The following is a 14,995-nucleotide window of genomic DNA, read 5'->3' as shown; positions in this document are numbered from 1 at the left end:
CAATCCAATATTCTAAGATGACATCAGGCCACCTATCCTTGCTCCTGCCCACAGATGGGTACAGAACTCCCAGGTCTCTGTCAGCCAACAATTAATCAATTTGCTTTCCTTTCCCCTCAATAAATTGTTAAAAAGAGGCTTCAGACAAGTAACTGAAGTCAAGTTAAATGAATTCAAAAAGAAAACAAACATTGTAATGGCAATCCTACTCCATGAAACACTGTAATTTGTAAAAGTTAAGATTCCCCAAAAGGCTAACATTTCTAGCAATGGCCTATAAATTCTCCTGCAAGGGAACAAAATACCCAAGATACCCACCTCTATTTATTACCCTTGATGTACGAACAGGCTGCCCGGCTCATCTTCCAATTCAAAACACAGAGGTCTGACCCAGAACAGCATAAATCTTAGTTTCTGGTTTGAGAGTAATGAGCTTGCACCTGTTTGTTCTCAATGACCATGAGTTCTGAGCATTTTATTTTGCATGGTTGGCTTCTAGTGTTTTCATTTCAAATTCCAGAATAGAAAAAATAACAAGTTTCTTCTATTTCTTTACGGGGGCAGGTATATTATATTACCCGCAAGGGATTTCCAAAAGGTGATGCAGGATAAACACTTCAAGAAATCGTTTGTACCTTCTTCCACTTTCTAATTTTCACCTGCTAAAACCTGCATTGAGTTCCCCGGTGCAACAGCAGATCTGTCGCCCGGAATAAGTGCTGCAAAACCAAGGTGCCCGACGTTGTTCGTTCTTATCCCCACAGTACAATGAAGGAGAGATGAATTAGACAGATTAACAAGCACATAAATATGTACTTTGTCAATGTGAGAATTACATAGAATGTGCAGCACAGAAACATGCCATTTGGCCCAACTGATAAATGCAGGTGTTTACCCTGCATAAAAGCCTGCTCACATTCCTCGTCATCTAACCCGTCATAACTTTGAGGGCTCGGAGTAATTCACCACCGTCCCCACTGAGCCACAAGTAATCCTCCTCACGTGCTTTGATATCTTGTTGAGGAAGGGGGATACAGTCAAAAAGAGGCCCAAATAAGAGAAAACTCAAAATTATTGAAGAATCCAAAATTCACACCAAGTTCAAAATTGGAAACTCTCTTTCTAAATCACATGCAGCCCTCAGACTAAACTCATTAGGGGTGGCCTGGAATTTATTTCAATAAGCTTAACTGTCCCAGTGCTCGCCTATCAAGTGAACATTGTCACCACCAAAACGCAAGCTTTTAAAATTATCAAGTCGTAACTCAAATATGCAAGTAGAATGGAAGCAATGGAAGAAGTGTTGCAAGAGAAAGGAAGCATGCCTACATAAGAACAATGCGTTTTAAAATTAGTCCCTGGGATCTGAAAATCTCCAGCAAGGCCAGCAGTTGTTGCTTATCCCAATTGTCATTGAGAAAGTGGTGGTGAGCTGCTTTCTTGAACTGCTACAGCCCATTGTGTGTATGTACACCCACAGCGCTGATAGGAAGCAATTTCTAGGATTTCCACTCTGTGACAGAGAAGTAATGGTGATACAGTTCCAAGTCAGGACGGTGTGTGACTTTGAGGGAAACTTGAAGGAAGTGGTGTTCCCTTGCATCTGTTCCCCTGGTCCTTCTGGGTGGTAGAGGTTGTGGGTTTAGAAAGAAGCATGGCGAGTTGCTGCAGCGCATCTTGTAAACAACACACCCTGTTGTCATTCCGCCTCAGTGGTGGAGGGAGTGAATATTTAAGGTGATGAATGGGGTGCTGATCAAGCAGGCTGCTTTGTCTTGGAATGTGTCAAGCTTCTTGAGTGTTGCACTCATCCAGACAAGTGGCAAGCACTCCATCACACTTGACTTGTGCTCTGTAGATGGTGTTCAGGCTTTGAGGAGTCAGGAAGTGAGTTACTTACTGCAGAATTCCCAGCCTCTGATCTGCTCTTGTAAATTTCTGGTCAGTGATAACCCCCAGGATGTTGACGCAAGAGGGGGGTGGGAGTTCAACGATCCTAAGGCCACTGAACGCCATGGAGAGATAGGCTAGTTTCTCTCTGTGTGGATATGATCAATGCCTGGTATTTCTAATTGTTACTTGCCACTTATAAGTCCAGGAATGAATGTTGTCCAGGTCTTGCCACATGCAGGCACAGACTGCTTCAGTATCTGAGATGTCATGAATGGTACTGAAAACTGCACTTCTGACCTTATGTTGGAAAAGATCAATTGATGCAGCAGCTGAAGATAGTTGAGCTCAGAACCCAGTCCTGAGGAACTCAGTGTTATCTTGGGGATGAGATGATTGCCCTCCAATAACACAACCATCTTCCATTGTGCTAGATGTGACTACAGCCAGTGCAGAATTTTCCCCGATTCCCACTGACTTAAATTTTGCTGACTTCCCTTGGTGCCAAACTCAGTCAAAGATTGCAATGATATCAAGTGCCGTCACGCTGACTTCTGGAATTCAGCTCTTTTGGTTATATTTGGGTCTAGGCTGAATGATGTCGACAGCGTGTGCCCTGGCAGAACCCATACTGTGCATCGGGAGCAGGTTATTGCTGATTAAGTGCCATTTGATAGCACTTTTGACGACACCTTCCATCACTTCACTGGTGATTTAAAATAGACTGATAGAGCAGTAATTGGATGGTTTGGAATTTTCCTACTTTTTGCAGACTGGACATACCTAGGCAATTTTCCACATTATTGGGTAGATGCCAGTGTTATGCCTGTGCCGGAACAGCGTAGTTAGAGGTTAGACTAATTCTGCACCACAAGTATTCAGTATGACAATCAGGATATTGTCAGGGCCCATTATCTTTGATGTTTCAGTGCAGTGCCAATTCCTAATATCATGCGTCATGAGTCAAACTGGCTGAAGTTTGTGATGCTTCAGGAGAAGGCCAAGTTAGATCATCCACTTGGTACTTCTGGCTGAAGATGGTTACAAATGTTTCAGCCTTGTCTTTTGCACTGATGTGCTGGGCTCTGACTATCAGAACAAGATGCCGATGTGGGATAATGGTGTGCATGCAGGCTTATCCAGATTTTGCAATTTAATAGTTGAATACTTCAGATGAATAGCAAGCACAGCAGTTGCTGGATCAGTTTGTTTCCGAACTGTATTTCAGGTAAGAAGGATGGTGATTTGGAAAACTCTGCAAACAAATTGCTCAGGCACAGCAAAAATTCAATTTGTGCACAGCTTGCCTGGTGATTTGGGTCTAAATATAGGTCTTGCTCAATTATCTTCCATTTGCTTCCTACCTTGGTGTCAAGGTTACATCTCATAGAAGTTACAAGAAAGCTACTCACAACAAGGTATCAGAAAAAAATGAGATCAGAGAGTGGGGAAAAAGCAGCAAGAAAGAACACAAGAGAAATTACATTTGACTTATAAACTGCCCCGATAAAGTGTTTAAAAGTTTCACTCGCTATCAGTACGATTACTCAGTGTTGACTGAACACTGTAGACACAAGGGGCTCGTACTCAACTAAAACATCCTCCATTTGAAATGTATATCGACCTCCTTTGATCATTGCAGAGGGGTTTTTATGTAGAGGACTGTACAGTGGTTGAACATACGCAAATATTAGGCAAGATTATTTATTTCAACAATCTGATCGTTTTGTTAAAAGATTAAGGGTGAAAAACGTCAGTGTGAACAATACACTCTTTAAAGTTAATGGGCTGTTATCACATCCATGAAGATAAAACAATGATTGCACAACAGAAACTGAGAAGTTTCAGGTCTCAATTAACTATTAATATTTCTTATACACACAACTATTGTCCTGTGATTTATTTTCAACAATCTTGGTTGGGCAAGACCAGCATTTACTGCTGATCCCTAATTGCCCTTAAGAAGTGCTGGTGAGCTGTCGCTCTGAACTACTGCAGTCCATGTGCTGTAGGGTGATTTTTTTTTCCCTGCAGCAGTTTGATACATCTTGATACTCACTGATTTCAGAGGACAGTTAAGACTCAACCAAATTGCTGTGGATCTGGAGACACATGGTGGCCAGGTTGAGTAAGGATGGCAGATTTTAAGGTGGGGGGGGGGGGGGGGGTCGGTGGGGGCAGACAGCAAAATGGAGTTGAGACCACAATCAAATCAGATCTTATTAAATGGTGGAGCAAACTCAACTGGCCCACCCCTGCTCCTAAGTTCTCATGTTCCTATTTTCTTCCCTGTTATGCATCAATGAAGAGTTTTTACATCAATATCATTGCAATTACTGGAGTGATGGGACTAGCTGTTTACTCCAGATTTATTAAATTAAATTACTTAAAATTTTCCTAATCGCCATGGTGGGATTTGAACTCGTGTATCCAGAATTTTAGCACAGTAAGATTGCCATTCTGCTACCAAACACCTATTGCAAACTACCTGCACGTTTGTGTTGTGCATGAAAGTAACATCACACTGCTACAGACAGATTAATTGCCCCTTAGTGTCCCAAGACGTATAGGTTAGGGGGATTAGCGGGGTAAATGCGTAGGAGAGAGAGAGAGGTGGGCCTGGGTAGGATGCTTTGTTGGGGAGTCAATGCAGACTCGATGGGCTGAATGGCCTCCTTCTGCACTGTAGGGATTCTATGATTCTATAATGCACATAATTATTCAGATTTCACTCTTTACATTCAAGACAAAAATCCTCACCTGGGTCAGCCATTATATTCTGTAAACATGTGGCATTTCACAGAAATGGTACTGCTAAGCTTTATCCACAGTGCTATGCAGAATACTTCTTGATGCAAGGAGGGGGAGTTATTCCAACCAATTAACAGTGATTTGAAAATGTAAAATTATCCACCTACCACCTGCAGGATAGCGAATCGAGAGCTGGGCTGACCAGTCAAGCTTATCCTTAAGATCGTCTTCATTCTCTTGTTGCCATTGGAGTCCAATTTTCCTCCAGTAATCAGAAGCTAACTCCCTGCATTGCAAACACAAGAGGGTTAAATAAACTAAGATCAAAACACCACCATTTTATTTATTAAAGTGTTAGTATCTTGCTATCATCAATTTAAGTTTGTTTTCAACAAGGTGACAGTGCATCATGTACAAGTTAACTTTCATAGGTCAATTAGGGTTGAAAATTCCACTTGACCAAGGTCTGGAGACCAGTGTGTTTTGGATGTCAGCCAACACAGAAATGCCTTATGAATGAAAGGAAATACTGTGAGATATCTCAACACTGTATTACTTGTCTCCACCACTAGAAGCTGCTAGTGTTTACATACATAGTTTCATTCTCACCTACTTTTCTCCAAAAATATACTCGGTTATTTATTTTGAATCTTTTTCCTCAGTCATCTCATATTTTTTGAAACTGCTTTCCTTAATTTCTTGGCTCCTCAGGATATGTGTATTCCACACTGTTTTTCTCCAAATCATTATTCCACACTGACCAATGCCTGAGCACAACGCAGTCAGGAATACTTTTGACACATCATAGAGAACCATAGAACCATAGAAAATTACAGCTCAGAAACAGGCCTTTTGGCCCTTCTTGTCTGTGCTGAACCATTTTATGCCTAGTCCCACTGACCTGCACTTGGACCATATCCCTCCACACCCCTCTCATCCATGAACCCGTCCAAGTTTTTCTTAAATGTTAAAAGTGACCCCGCATTTACCACTTTATCCGGCAGCTCATTCCACACTCCCACCACTCTCTGCGTGAAGAAACCCCCCCTAATATTCCATAAGACCATAAGACATAGGAGCGGAAGTAAGGCCATTCGGCCCATCGAGTCCACTCCACCATTCAATCATGGTTGATTTCAACTCCATTTACCCGCTCTCTCCCCATAGCCCTTAATTCCTCGAGAAATCAAGAATTTATCAATTTCTGTCTTGAAGACGCTCAACGTCTCGGCCTCCACAGCCCTCTGTGGCAATGAATTCCACAGACCCACCACTCTCTGGCTGAAGAAATTTCTCCTCATCTCTGTTCTAAAGTGACTCCCTTTTATTCTAAGGCTGTGCCCCCGCGTCCTAGTCTCCCCTGTTAATGGAAACAACTTCCCTACGTCCATCCTATCTAAGCCGTTCATTATCTTGTAAGTTTCTATCAGATCTCCCCTCAACCTCCTAAACTCCAATGAATATAATCCCACGATCCTCAGACGTTCATCGTATGTCAGGCCTACCATTCCTGGGATCATCCGTGTGAATCTCCGCTGGACCCGCTCCAGTGCCAGTATGTCCTTCCTGAGGTGTGGGGCCCAAAATTGCTCACAGTACTCCAAATGGGGCCTAACCAGTGCTTTATAAAGCCTCAGAAGTACATCCCTGCTTTTGTATTCCAAGCCTCTTGAGATAAATGACAACATTACATTTGCTTTCTTAATTACGGACTCAACCTGCAAGTTTACCTTTAGAGAATCCTGGACTAGGACTCCCAAGTCCCTTTGCACTTTAGCATTATGAATTTTGTCACCGTTTAGAAAATAGTCCATGCCTCTATTCTTTTTTCCAAAGTGTACGACCTCGCACTTGCCCACGTTGAATTTCATCAGCCACTTCTTGGACCACTCTCCTAAACTGTCTAAATCTTTCTGCAGCCTCCCCACCTCCTCAATACTACCTGCCCCTCCACCTATCTTTGTATCATCGGCAAACTTGGCCAGAATGCTCCCAGTCCCGTCATCTAGATCGTTAATATATAAAGAGAACAGCTGTGGCCCCAACACTGAACCCTGCGGGACACCACTTGTCACCGGTTGCCATTCTGAGAAAGAACCTTTTATCCCAACTCTCTGCCTTCTGTCTGACAGCCAATCGTCAATCCATGTTAGTACCTTGCCTCGAATACCATGGGCCCTTATTTTACTCAGCAGTCTCCCGTGAGGCACCTTGTCAAAGGCCTTTTGGAAGTCAAGATAGATAACATCCATTGGCTCTCCTTGGTCTAACCTATTTGTTATCTCTTCAAAGAACTCTAACAGGTTTGTCAGGCACGACCTCCCCTTACTAAATCCATGCTGACTTGTCTTAATCCGACCCTGCACTTCCAAGAATTTAGAAATCTCATCCTTAACGATGGATTCTAGAATTTTGCCAACAACTGAGGTTAGGCTAATTGGCCTATAATTTTCCATCTTTTTTCTTGTTCCCTTCTTGAACAGTGGGGTTACAACAGCGATTTTCCAATCCTCTGGGACTTTCCCTGACTCCAGTGACTTTTGAAAGATCATAACTAACGCCTCCACTATTTCTTCAGCTATCTCCTTTAGAACTCTAGGATGTAGCCCATCTGGGCCCGGAGATTTATCAATTTTCAGACCTTTTAGTTTCTCTAGCACTTTCTCCTTTGTGATGGCAACCATATTCAACTCTGCCCCCTGACTTTCCTGAATTGTTGGGATATTACTCATGTCTTCTACTGTGAAGACTGACGCAAAGTACTTATTAAGTTCCTCAGCTATTTCCTTGTCTCCCATCACTAGATTACCAGCGTCATTTTGGAGCGGCCCAATGTCTACTTTTGCCTCCCGTTTGTTTTTAATGTATTTAAAGAAACTTTTACTATCATTCCTAATGTTACTGGCTAGCCTACCTTCATATTTGATCCTCTCCTTCCTTATTTCTCTCTTTGTTATCCTCTGTTTGTTTTTATAGCCTTCCCAATCTTCTGACTTCCCACTACTCTTTGCCACATTATAGGCTCTCTCTTTTGCCTTGATGCATTCCCTGACTTCCTTTGTCAGCCATGGCTGCCTAATCCCCCCTCTGATAACCTTTCTTTTGTTTGGGATGAACCTCTGCACTGTGTCCTCAATTACTCCCAGAAACTCCTGCCATTGCTGTTCTACTGTCTTTCCCATTAGGCTCTGCTTCCAGTCGATTTTTGTCAGTTCCTCCCTCATGCGCCTGTAATTACCTTTATTTAACTGTAGAACCTTCACATCTGATTCTGCCTTCCTTCTTTCAAATTGCAGACTGAATTCTACCATATTATGATCACTGCTTCCTAAGTGTTCCCTTACTTTAAGATCTTTTATCACGTCTGGCTCATTACATAACACTAAGTCCAGAATAGCCTGTTCCCTCGTGGGCTCCATCACAAGCTGTTCCAAAAAGCCATCCTGTAAACATTCAATGAATTCCCTTTCTTTGGGTCCACTGGCAACATTATTTACCCAGTCCACCTGCATATTGAAATCCCCCATGATCACTGTGACCTTGCCTTTCTGACATGCCCTTTCTATTTCGTGGTGCATTTTGTGCCCCTGGTCCTGACCACTGTCAGGAGGCCTGTACATAACTCCCATTATGGTTTTTTTGCCTTTGTGGTTCCTCAACTCTACCCACACAGACTCCACATCGTCTGACCCTATGTCGTTTAGTGCTATTGATTTAATTTCATTTCTAATTAACAAGGCAACCCCGCCCCCTCTACCCACCCCTCTGTCTTTTCGATAGGTTGTGAATCCCTGGATGTTTAACTGCCAGTCCTGAACCCCCTGCAACCACGTCTCTGTGATGCCTACCACATCATACCTGCCAGTCACAATCTGGGCCACAAGCTCATCTATCTTGTTCCGGACACTGCGGGCATTTAAATATAGCACCTTTAATTCCCTATTGACCGTCCCTTTTTGTTTTCGTAGTGTGGTGGACCTTGGTCTACTGAGCCTTTCCAGACACTGTGTCATATTTTGTGAGATGGGGACTATCGTAACCTCTCCTGAGTGCTGTCTTTTCGTGATTTTTTGTAATCCTAAGCAGCTACGCTTCCCACTGATTCCTTCACCTCTTGGTTCCCTGACTTTCCCTTTAAACTTTTCTCCTTTCACCCTTAACCCATGCCCTCTGGTTTTTTTCTCCCCTAGCCTCAGCGGAAAAAGCCTGCTTGCATTCACTCTATCTATACCCATCAACATCTTATACACCTCTATCAAATCTCCCCTCAATCTTCTACGCGCCAGGGAATAAAGTCCCAACCTATTCAATCTCTCTCTGTAACTCAGCTTCTCAAGTCCCGGCAACATCCTTGTGAACCTTCTCTGCACTCTTTCAATCTTATTTACATCCCTCCTGTAACTAGGTGACCAAAACTGTACACAATACTCCAAACTCGGCCTCACCAATGCCTTATATAACCTTACCATAACACTCCAACTTTTATACTCGATACTCCGATTTATAAAGGCCAATGTACCAAAGGCACTCTTTATGACCCTATCCACCTGTGACGTCACTTTTAGGGAATTCTGTACCTGTATTCCCAGATCCCTCTGTTCAACTGCACTCTTCAGAGTCCTACCATTTACCCTGTACGTTCTTCTTTGGTTTGTCCTTCCAAAGTGCAATATCTCACACTTGTCTGCGTTAAATTCCATTTGCCATTTTTCAGCCCATTTTTCTAGTTGGTCCAAATCCCTCTGCAAGCTTTGAAAACCTTCCTCACTGTCCATTACACCTCCAATCTTTGTATCATCAGCAAACTTGCTGATTCAATTTACCACATTATCATCCAGATCATTGATATAGATGACAAACAACAATGGACCCAACACCGATCCCTGCGGCACACCACTAGTCACAGGCCTCCACTCAGAGAAGCAATCCTCCACAACCACTCTCTGGCTTCTTCCATTGAGCCAGTGTCTTATCCAATTTACTACCTCCCCATGTATACCTAGCGACTGAACCTTCCTAACTAACCTCCCATGAGGGACCTTATCAAAGGCCTTGCTGAAATCCAGGTAGACAACATCCACCGCCTTCCCTTCATCCACTTTCCTGGTAACCTCCTCGAAAAACTCTAATAGATTGGTCAAACATGACCTACCACGCACAAAGCCATGTTGACTCTCCCTAATAAGTCCCTGTCTATCCAAATATTTGTAGATCCTATCCCTTATCACACCTTCCAATAACTTGCCCACCACCGACGTCAAACTTACTGGCCGATAATTTCCCGGATTTCTTTTGGAACCTTTTTTAAACAACATTGGAGCCACCCTCCAATCATCCGGCACCTCCCCCGTGAGTACTGACATTTTAAATATGTCTGCCAGGGCCCCTGCAAGTTCAACACTAGCTTCCCTCAAGGTCCGTGGGAATACTCTGTCCGGTCCTGGGGATTTATCCACTCTGATTTGCCTCAAGACAGCGAGCACCTCCTCCCCTTTAATCTGTAAAGGTTCCATGGCCTCCCTACCAGTTTGCTCTATTTCCGTAGACTCCATGCCCGTTTCCTCAGTAAATACGGATGCAAAAAAACCATTTAGTATCTCCCCCATCTCTTTTGGTTCCATCCACAGTGTACCACTCTGGTCTTCAAGAGGACCAATTTTATCCCTCACTATCCTTTTGCTCCTAACATACCTATAGAAGCTCTTTGGATTTTCCTTCACTCTGTCTGCCAAAGCAACCTCATGTCTTCTTTTAGCCCTCCTGATTTCCCTCTTAAGTAGCTTCTTGCACTTTTTATACTCCTCGAGCATCTGATCTGTTCCTTGCTGCCTGTACATTTCATACAACTCTCTCTTCCTCTTAATCAGTGTTACAATCTCCCTCGAGAACCAAGGTTCCTTATTCCGATTTACTTTGCCTTTAATCCTGACAGGAACATACAAACTCTGCACTCTCAAAATTTCTCCTTTGAAGGCCTCCCACTTTCCAGTTACATCCTTACCAGAGAACAGCCTGTGCCAATCCACACTTCCCAGATCCCTTCTCATTTCATCAAATTTGGCCTTTTTCCAGTTCAGAACTTCAACCCGAGGACCAGATCTATCCTTATCCACGATCAGGTTGAAATTAATGGCATTATGATCACTGGATCCAAAGTGTTCCCTCACACTCACATCCATCACCTGCCCTAACTCATTTCCCAATAGGAGATCCAATATCGCATCCTCTCTAGTTGGCACCTCTATATACTGATGTAGAAAATTCTCCTGAACACATTTTACAAACTCTACCCCGTCTAAACCTTTAACAGTATGCGAGTCCCAATCTATATGTGGAAAATTAAAATCCCCTACTATCACAACTTTGTGTTTCTTGCAGTTGTCAGTTATCTCTCCGCTGATTTGCTCCTCCAATTCTCGCTGACTATTGGGTGGTCTATAATACAAGCCCATTAATGTGGTCATACCTTTCCTGTTTCTCAGCTCCACCCATAGGGCCTCTGTAGACAAGCTCCCTAATCTATCCTGCCTGAGTACCGCTGTAACATTTTCCCTGACCAACAATACCACCCCCCCACCTTTTATCCCTCTGCCTCTATCCCGCCTGAAACATTGGAACCCTGGAACATTGAGTTGCCAGTCCTGCCCCTCCTGTAGCCAAGTTTCACTAATGACTATAATGTCATATTTCCACGTGTCTATCCATGCCTTCAGCTCATCTGCCTTCCCCACAATACTCCTGGCATTGAAATAGACACACCTCAAAAAATTATTTCCACCACACTCTACCCTTCCATTTGTGATTTTGCTTGAACTAACCTGTCTTTTTACCCCTGCTCCACTATCTGCTCTGGCACTCTGGTTCCCACCCCCCTGCAAATCTAGTTTAAATGCTCCCCAATAACACTAGCAAATCTCCCTGCAAGTATATTGGTCCCCTTGTAGTTTAGGTGTAACCCGTCTCTCTTGTACAGGTCCCACCTGCCCCAGAAGAGGTCCCAATGATCCAAGAATTGGAAACCCTGCCCCCTGCACCAGTTCCTCAGCCACGTGTTTATCCGCCCAAGCATCCTACTCCTGCCCTCACTGGCATGTGGCTCAGGTAGCAATCCTGAGATTACTACCCTCGGGGTCCTGCTTTTTAACTTCCTTCCAAGCTCTTTGTACTCACCCTTTAGGACCTCCTCACTCTTCCTTCCCACGTCATTGGTACCGACATGTACCACGACATCTGGCTGATCACCTTCCCTCTTTAGAACGCTGTGCACGCGATCAGAGACATTGCTGACCTTGGCACCTGGGAGGCAACAAACCATGCGGGAGTCTCTGTCCCGACCACAGAACCTCCGGTCCGTACCTCTGACCATCGAGTCCCCTATCACTACTGCTCTCCTCTTCTTCATCCCACCCTTTTGCGCTGTAGAACCAGACTCAGTATCAGAGTTCCGGCTGTTGCGGCTTGTCCCAGGTAAAGCATCTGCCGCAACAGTATCCAATTCAGTATACCTGTTGTGGAGGGGTACGTCCACAGGGGAACCCTGCTCTGCCTGTCCTTTCACACTGCCATTTCCTCTCCTTACAGTAACCCAATTTCCTGTGCTCTGCTGCTTTGGTGTAACTATCTCCCTAAAGCTACTGTCTATATACGTCTCATTCTCCCGAATTAGATGGAGGTCATCAAGCTCCTTCTCCAGTTCCCTAACACGCTTTGCTAGCAGCTGCAGCTGAATGCATCTTTTGCAGGTGCTGTTGTCAGGGATACCGGAGGTCTCCCTGATCTCCCACATCCTGCAAGAGGAGCATTCCAACATCTTGCCTGGCATATTTTTTTTTGCTCTGGGGAAATACAGGAATAAACTTTCTGAAAAAGAAAAAATAACCTACTCTCGCCTCTGCCTGTTCTCGCCGAAGCCTGTTTTGAGCCAAAGCCCTTCAGCTCTCACTCTGTCCCCTGCTCACTCTGCTGCCCGCTAACGACGCTGCCCGCTCAAAGGTGCGGCCTACTTTTAAACCCTCCAAAACCTTCCCAGGCTGCTGCTGGGCCTACTTCATGTTTTGAAAAAAAACCTCCGATTTTTTTCTCAAATTTAACTGAAAAATAAATAAACAAATTAGTGCACAAACAAGCTCCCTTACCCTCACAGCCTGCTCCTGTGGAACATCCTTCTGATTTTGAATGCAATTTATTGTTGGTCAATTGACAAATAATTTAACTTTTAAAATTAATTTTTAAATCATTTTCTCTTTTCGGCTCACAGTATTTTGATTGCCATCAGTTGAGTCTCCCCATTTGCCTGAAGTGGAGAAATCTGAATTTCGCCACTGCACCAAGTATCTGACAACATGAAGGAAACAGTGCAAGTCATTTTGACTTCGACCATAGTATAACATGTGCAACATTGACTTGGCCACTGAAGAAGTATCTCTCCTGATTGTGGTTTCATCTCAACATAAGTTGGGAGAAGTGTTTAACAGATGGCTGAGCGATATCAAGTCAAAATCACCCTCCGTTTATCTCAACATTTGCTCACTGGTTTTGTGGAAAGTTGCTCCTGAACAAGTATTTTGCAAAACAAAAGTGCTGCCATTATTTCGGATTTTTTCTCAAAATATAAGGGTGCTTGCAATGATTCTCTATTTTTGCTTAATCATAGAGCTCAGAAAAGGCCCTTCAGCTCATCGTGTCTTCATCAACATGCGAGAAACATCTTGACTTCCCACCTAATCCCATTTACCCACACTTGGCCCAAAGCCTAGAATGTTATGATGTGTCAGGTGCTCATCCAGATACTTTTTAAAGGATGTGAGGCAATTCGCCTCTACCAACCTCCTAGGTAGCGCATTCCAGACTGTCACCACCCTCTAGATAAAAAAAAGTTTTTCCTCACATCCCTCCTAAACCTCCTGCCCCTCACCTTGAACTTGTGTACCCTTGTGACTGACTCTTCAACTAAGGGGAACACCTGCTCCTTGTCTGTCCATGCCCATCATAATCTTGTACACCTTGATCAGGTCACCCCTCAGTCTTCTCTGCTCCAACGAAAACAACCCAAGCCTATCCACCCTTTCTTCATAACTTAAATGTGCCATCCTGGTGAATCTCCTCTACACCCTCTCCAGTGCGATCACATCTTTCCTGTAACGTGGCAACCAGAACGGCACACACTACTCTCGCTGTGGCCTCACCAAAGTTCTTTACAATTCCAACAGGACTTCCCTGTTTTTATAATCTATGCCTTGATTGATAAAATAAGAAGTCTCACAACACCAGGTTAAAGTCCAACAGGTTTATTTGGTAGCAAATACCATAAGCTTTCGGAGCGCTGCTCCTTCGTCAGATGGAGTGGAAATGTGCTCTCATTCAGATAAAGGCAAGTGTCCCATATGCTTTTTTCACCATCCTACTAACATGCCCTTCTGTCTTCAGAGGTTTATGGACAAACACACCAAGGTCCCTTTGTTCCACAGAACTTCCTAGTATCATGCTATTCATTGAATACTTCCTTGTCAAATTACTCCTCCCAAACTGTATCACTTCACACTTTTCAGGGTTAAATTCCATCTACCACTTATCTGCCCGTTTGGCCATCCCACCTATATCCTCCTGTCGCCCAAGACACTCGACCTCACTGTTAACCATCACTTCTTGAGCATACTTTTATTGTACCACTTAAGCAGCAGCATTTCTGTTCCTGAATCTTACACAAAGTAGTGTCGTTATCTATTATTTTATTTTGACAACTGCTGCAGTTAAAACATTGCCATGTTTTTTTAACCGAGTCAAAAACATAGCCACAATTTAAAATATTGTTCTTTTAGTAAGAAACTGAAACCACACTAATATGAAGTCATTCTTTTACAACAGAGGGGAAAAAAGGTTACTTAAAAAGTGATTTGAGCTTCAAAGTTCTCGATCAGCAGATTCAAATCCTGGTTATCCTAAGGAATACGTATGCCCTGTAAATTTTGTGCAGATTACACAAGGTCAGACAATATTTCAAAGTCTTTTCAGAACACAGATTTTTTACATGGAATTTCAAAAATACTTCATAAACACACCAAATTGCAATCTCGCTCCAATGTCCCGAAAGCATTTCCACTAATGTTTAGGCCAACCAACACTTTGGAGTGTCACAATTTCCAATGCAGAAATTTAATGAGACTGAATGTAGCTATTTGCTTTCATCTGTTTGCATAACATGGGGAAATAGTGCATCTTGCTTTGAAACAATTATCGTTTATCATTGTTTACCATTCCAAAATCCATTGAGAAATCAAATTAAAAAAAGGAGTTTGTCGGTAATCTAAATCCAAATTTTCAACAAAAATCCGAAGAATAAAATAAGTTCTTGAAA

The 14,995-nt window shown here is 43.2% G+C and overlaps 1 protein-coding gene across 2 annotated transcripts in view; it reads right to left on the bottom strand.

The window, feature by feature from the left end:
- Positions 1-14,995, bottom strand: part of dnaaf5 (dynein axonemal assembly factor 5) — a 117,314-nt gene that overhangs the window by 81,436 nt on the left and 20,883 nt on the right. For both annotated transcript variants that reach the window (XR_013500689.1, XM_078240642.1), the window contains exon 4: positions 4,809-4,927. Coding sequence is in view for 1 of the 2 variants with exons in the window: in XM_078240642.1 (XP_078096768.1) it covers positions 4,809-4,927 (119 nt within the window). In the remaining variant the exon portion in view is untranslated. The remainder of the gene's footprint in view (positions 1-4,808; positions 4,928-14,995) is intronic.

The sequence above is a fragment of the Mustelus asterias genome, chromosome 23, assembly GCF_964213995.1.
Source record: "Mustelus asterias chromosome 23, sMusAst1.hap1.1, whole genome shotgun sequence".
Taxonomy (NCBI): Eukaryota; Metazoa; Chordata; class Chondrichthyes; order Carcharhiniformes; family Triakidae; genus Mustelus; species Mustelus asterias.
The sequence above is the reverse complement of the archived record's forward strand: the minus strand, read 5'-3'. Positions and strand labels throughout refer to the sequence as shown.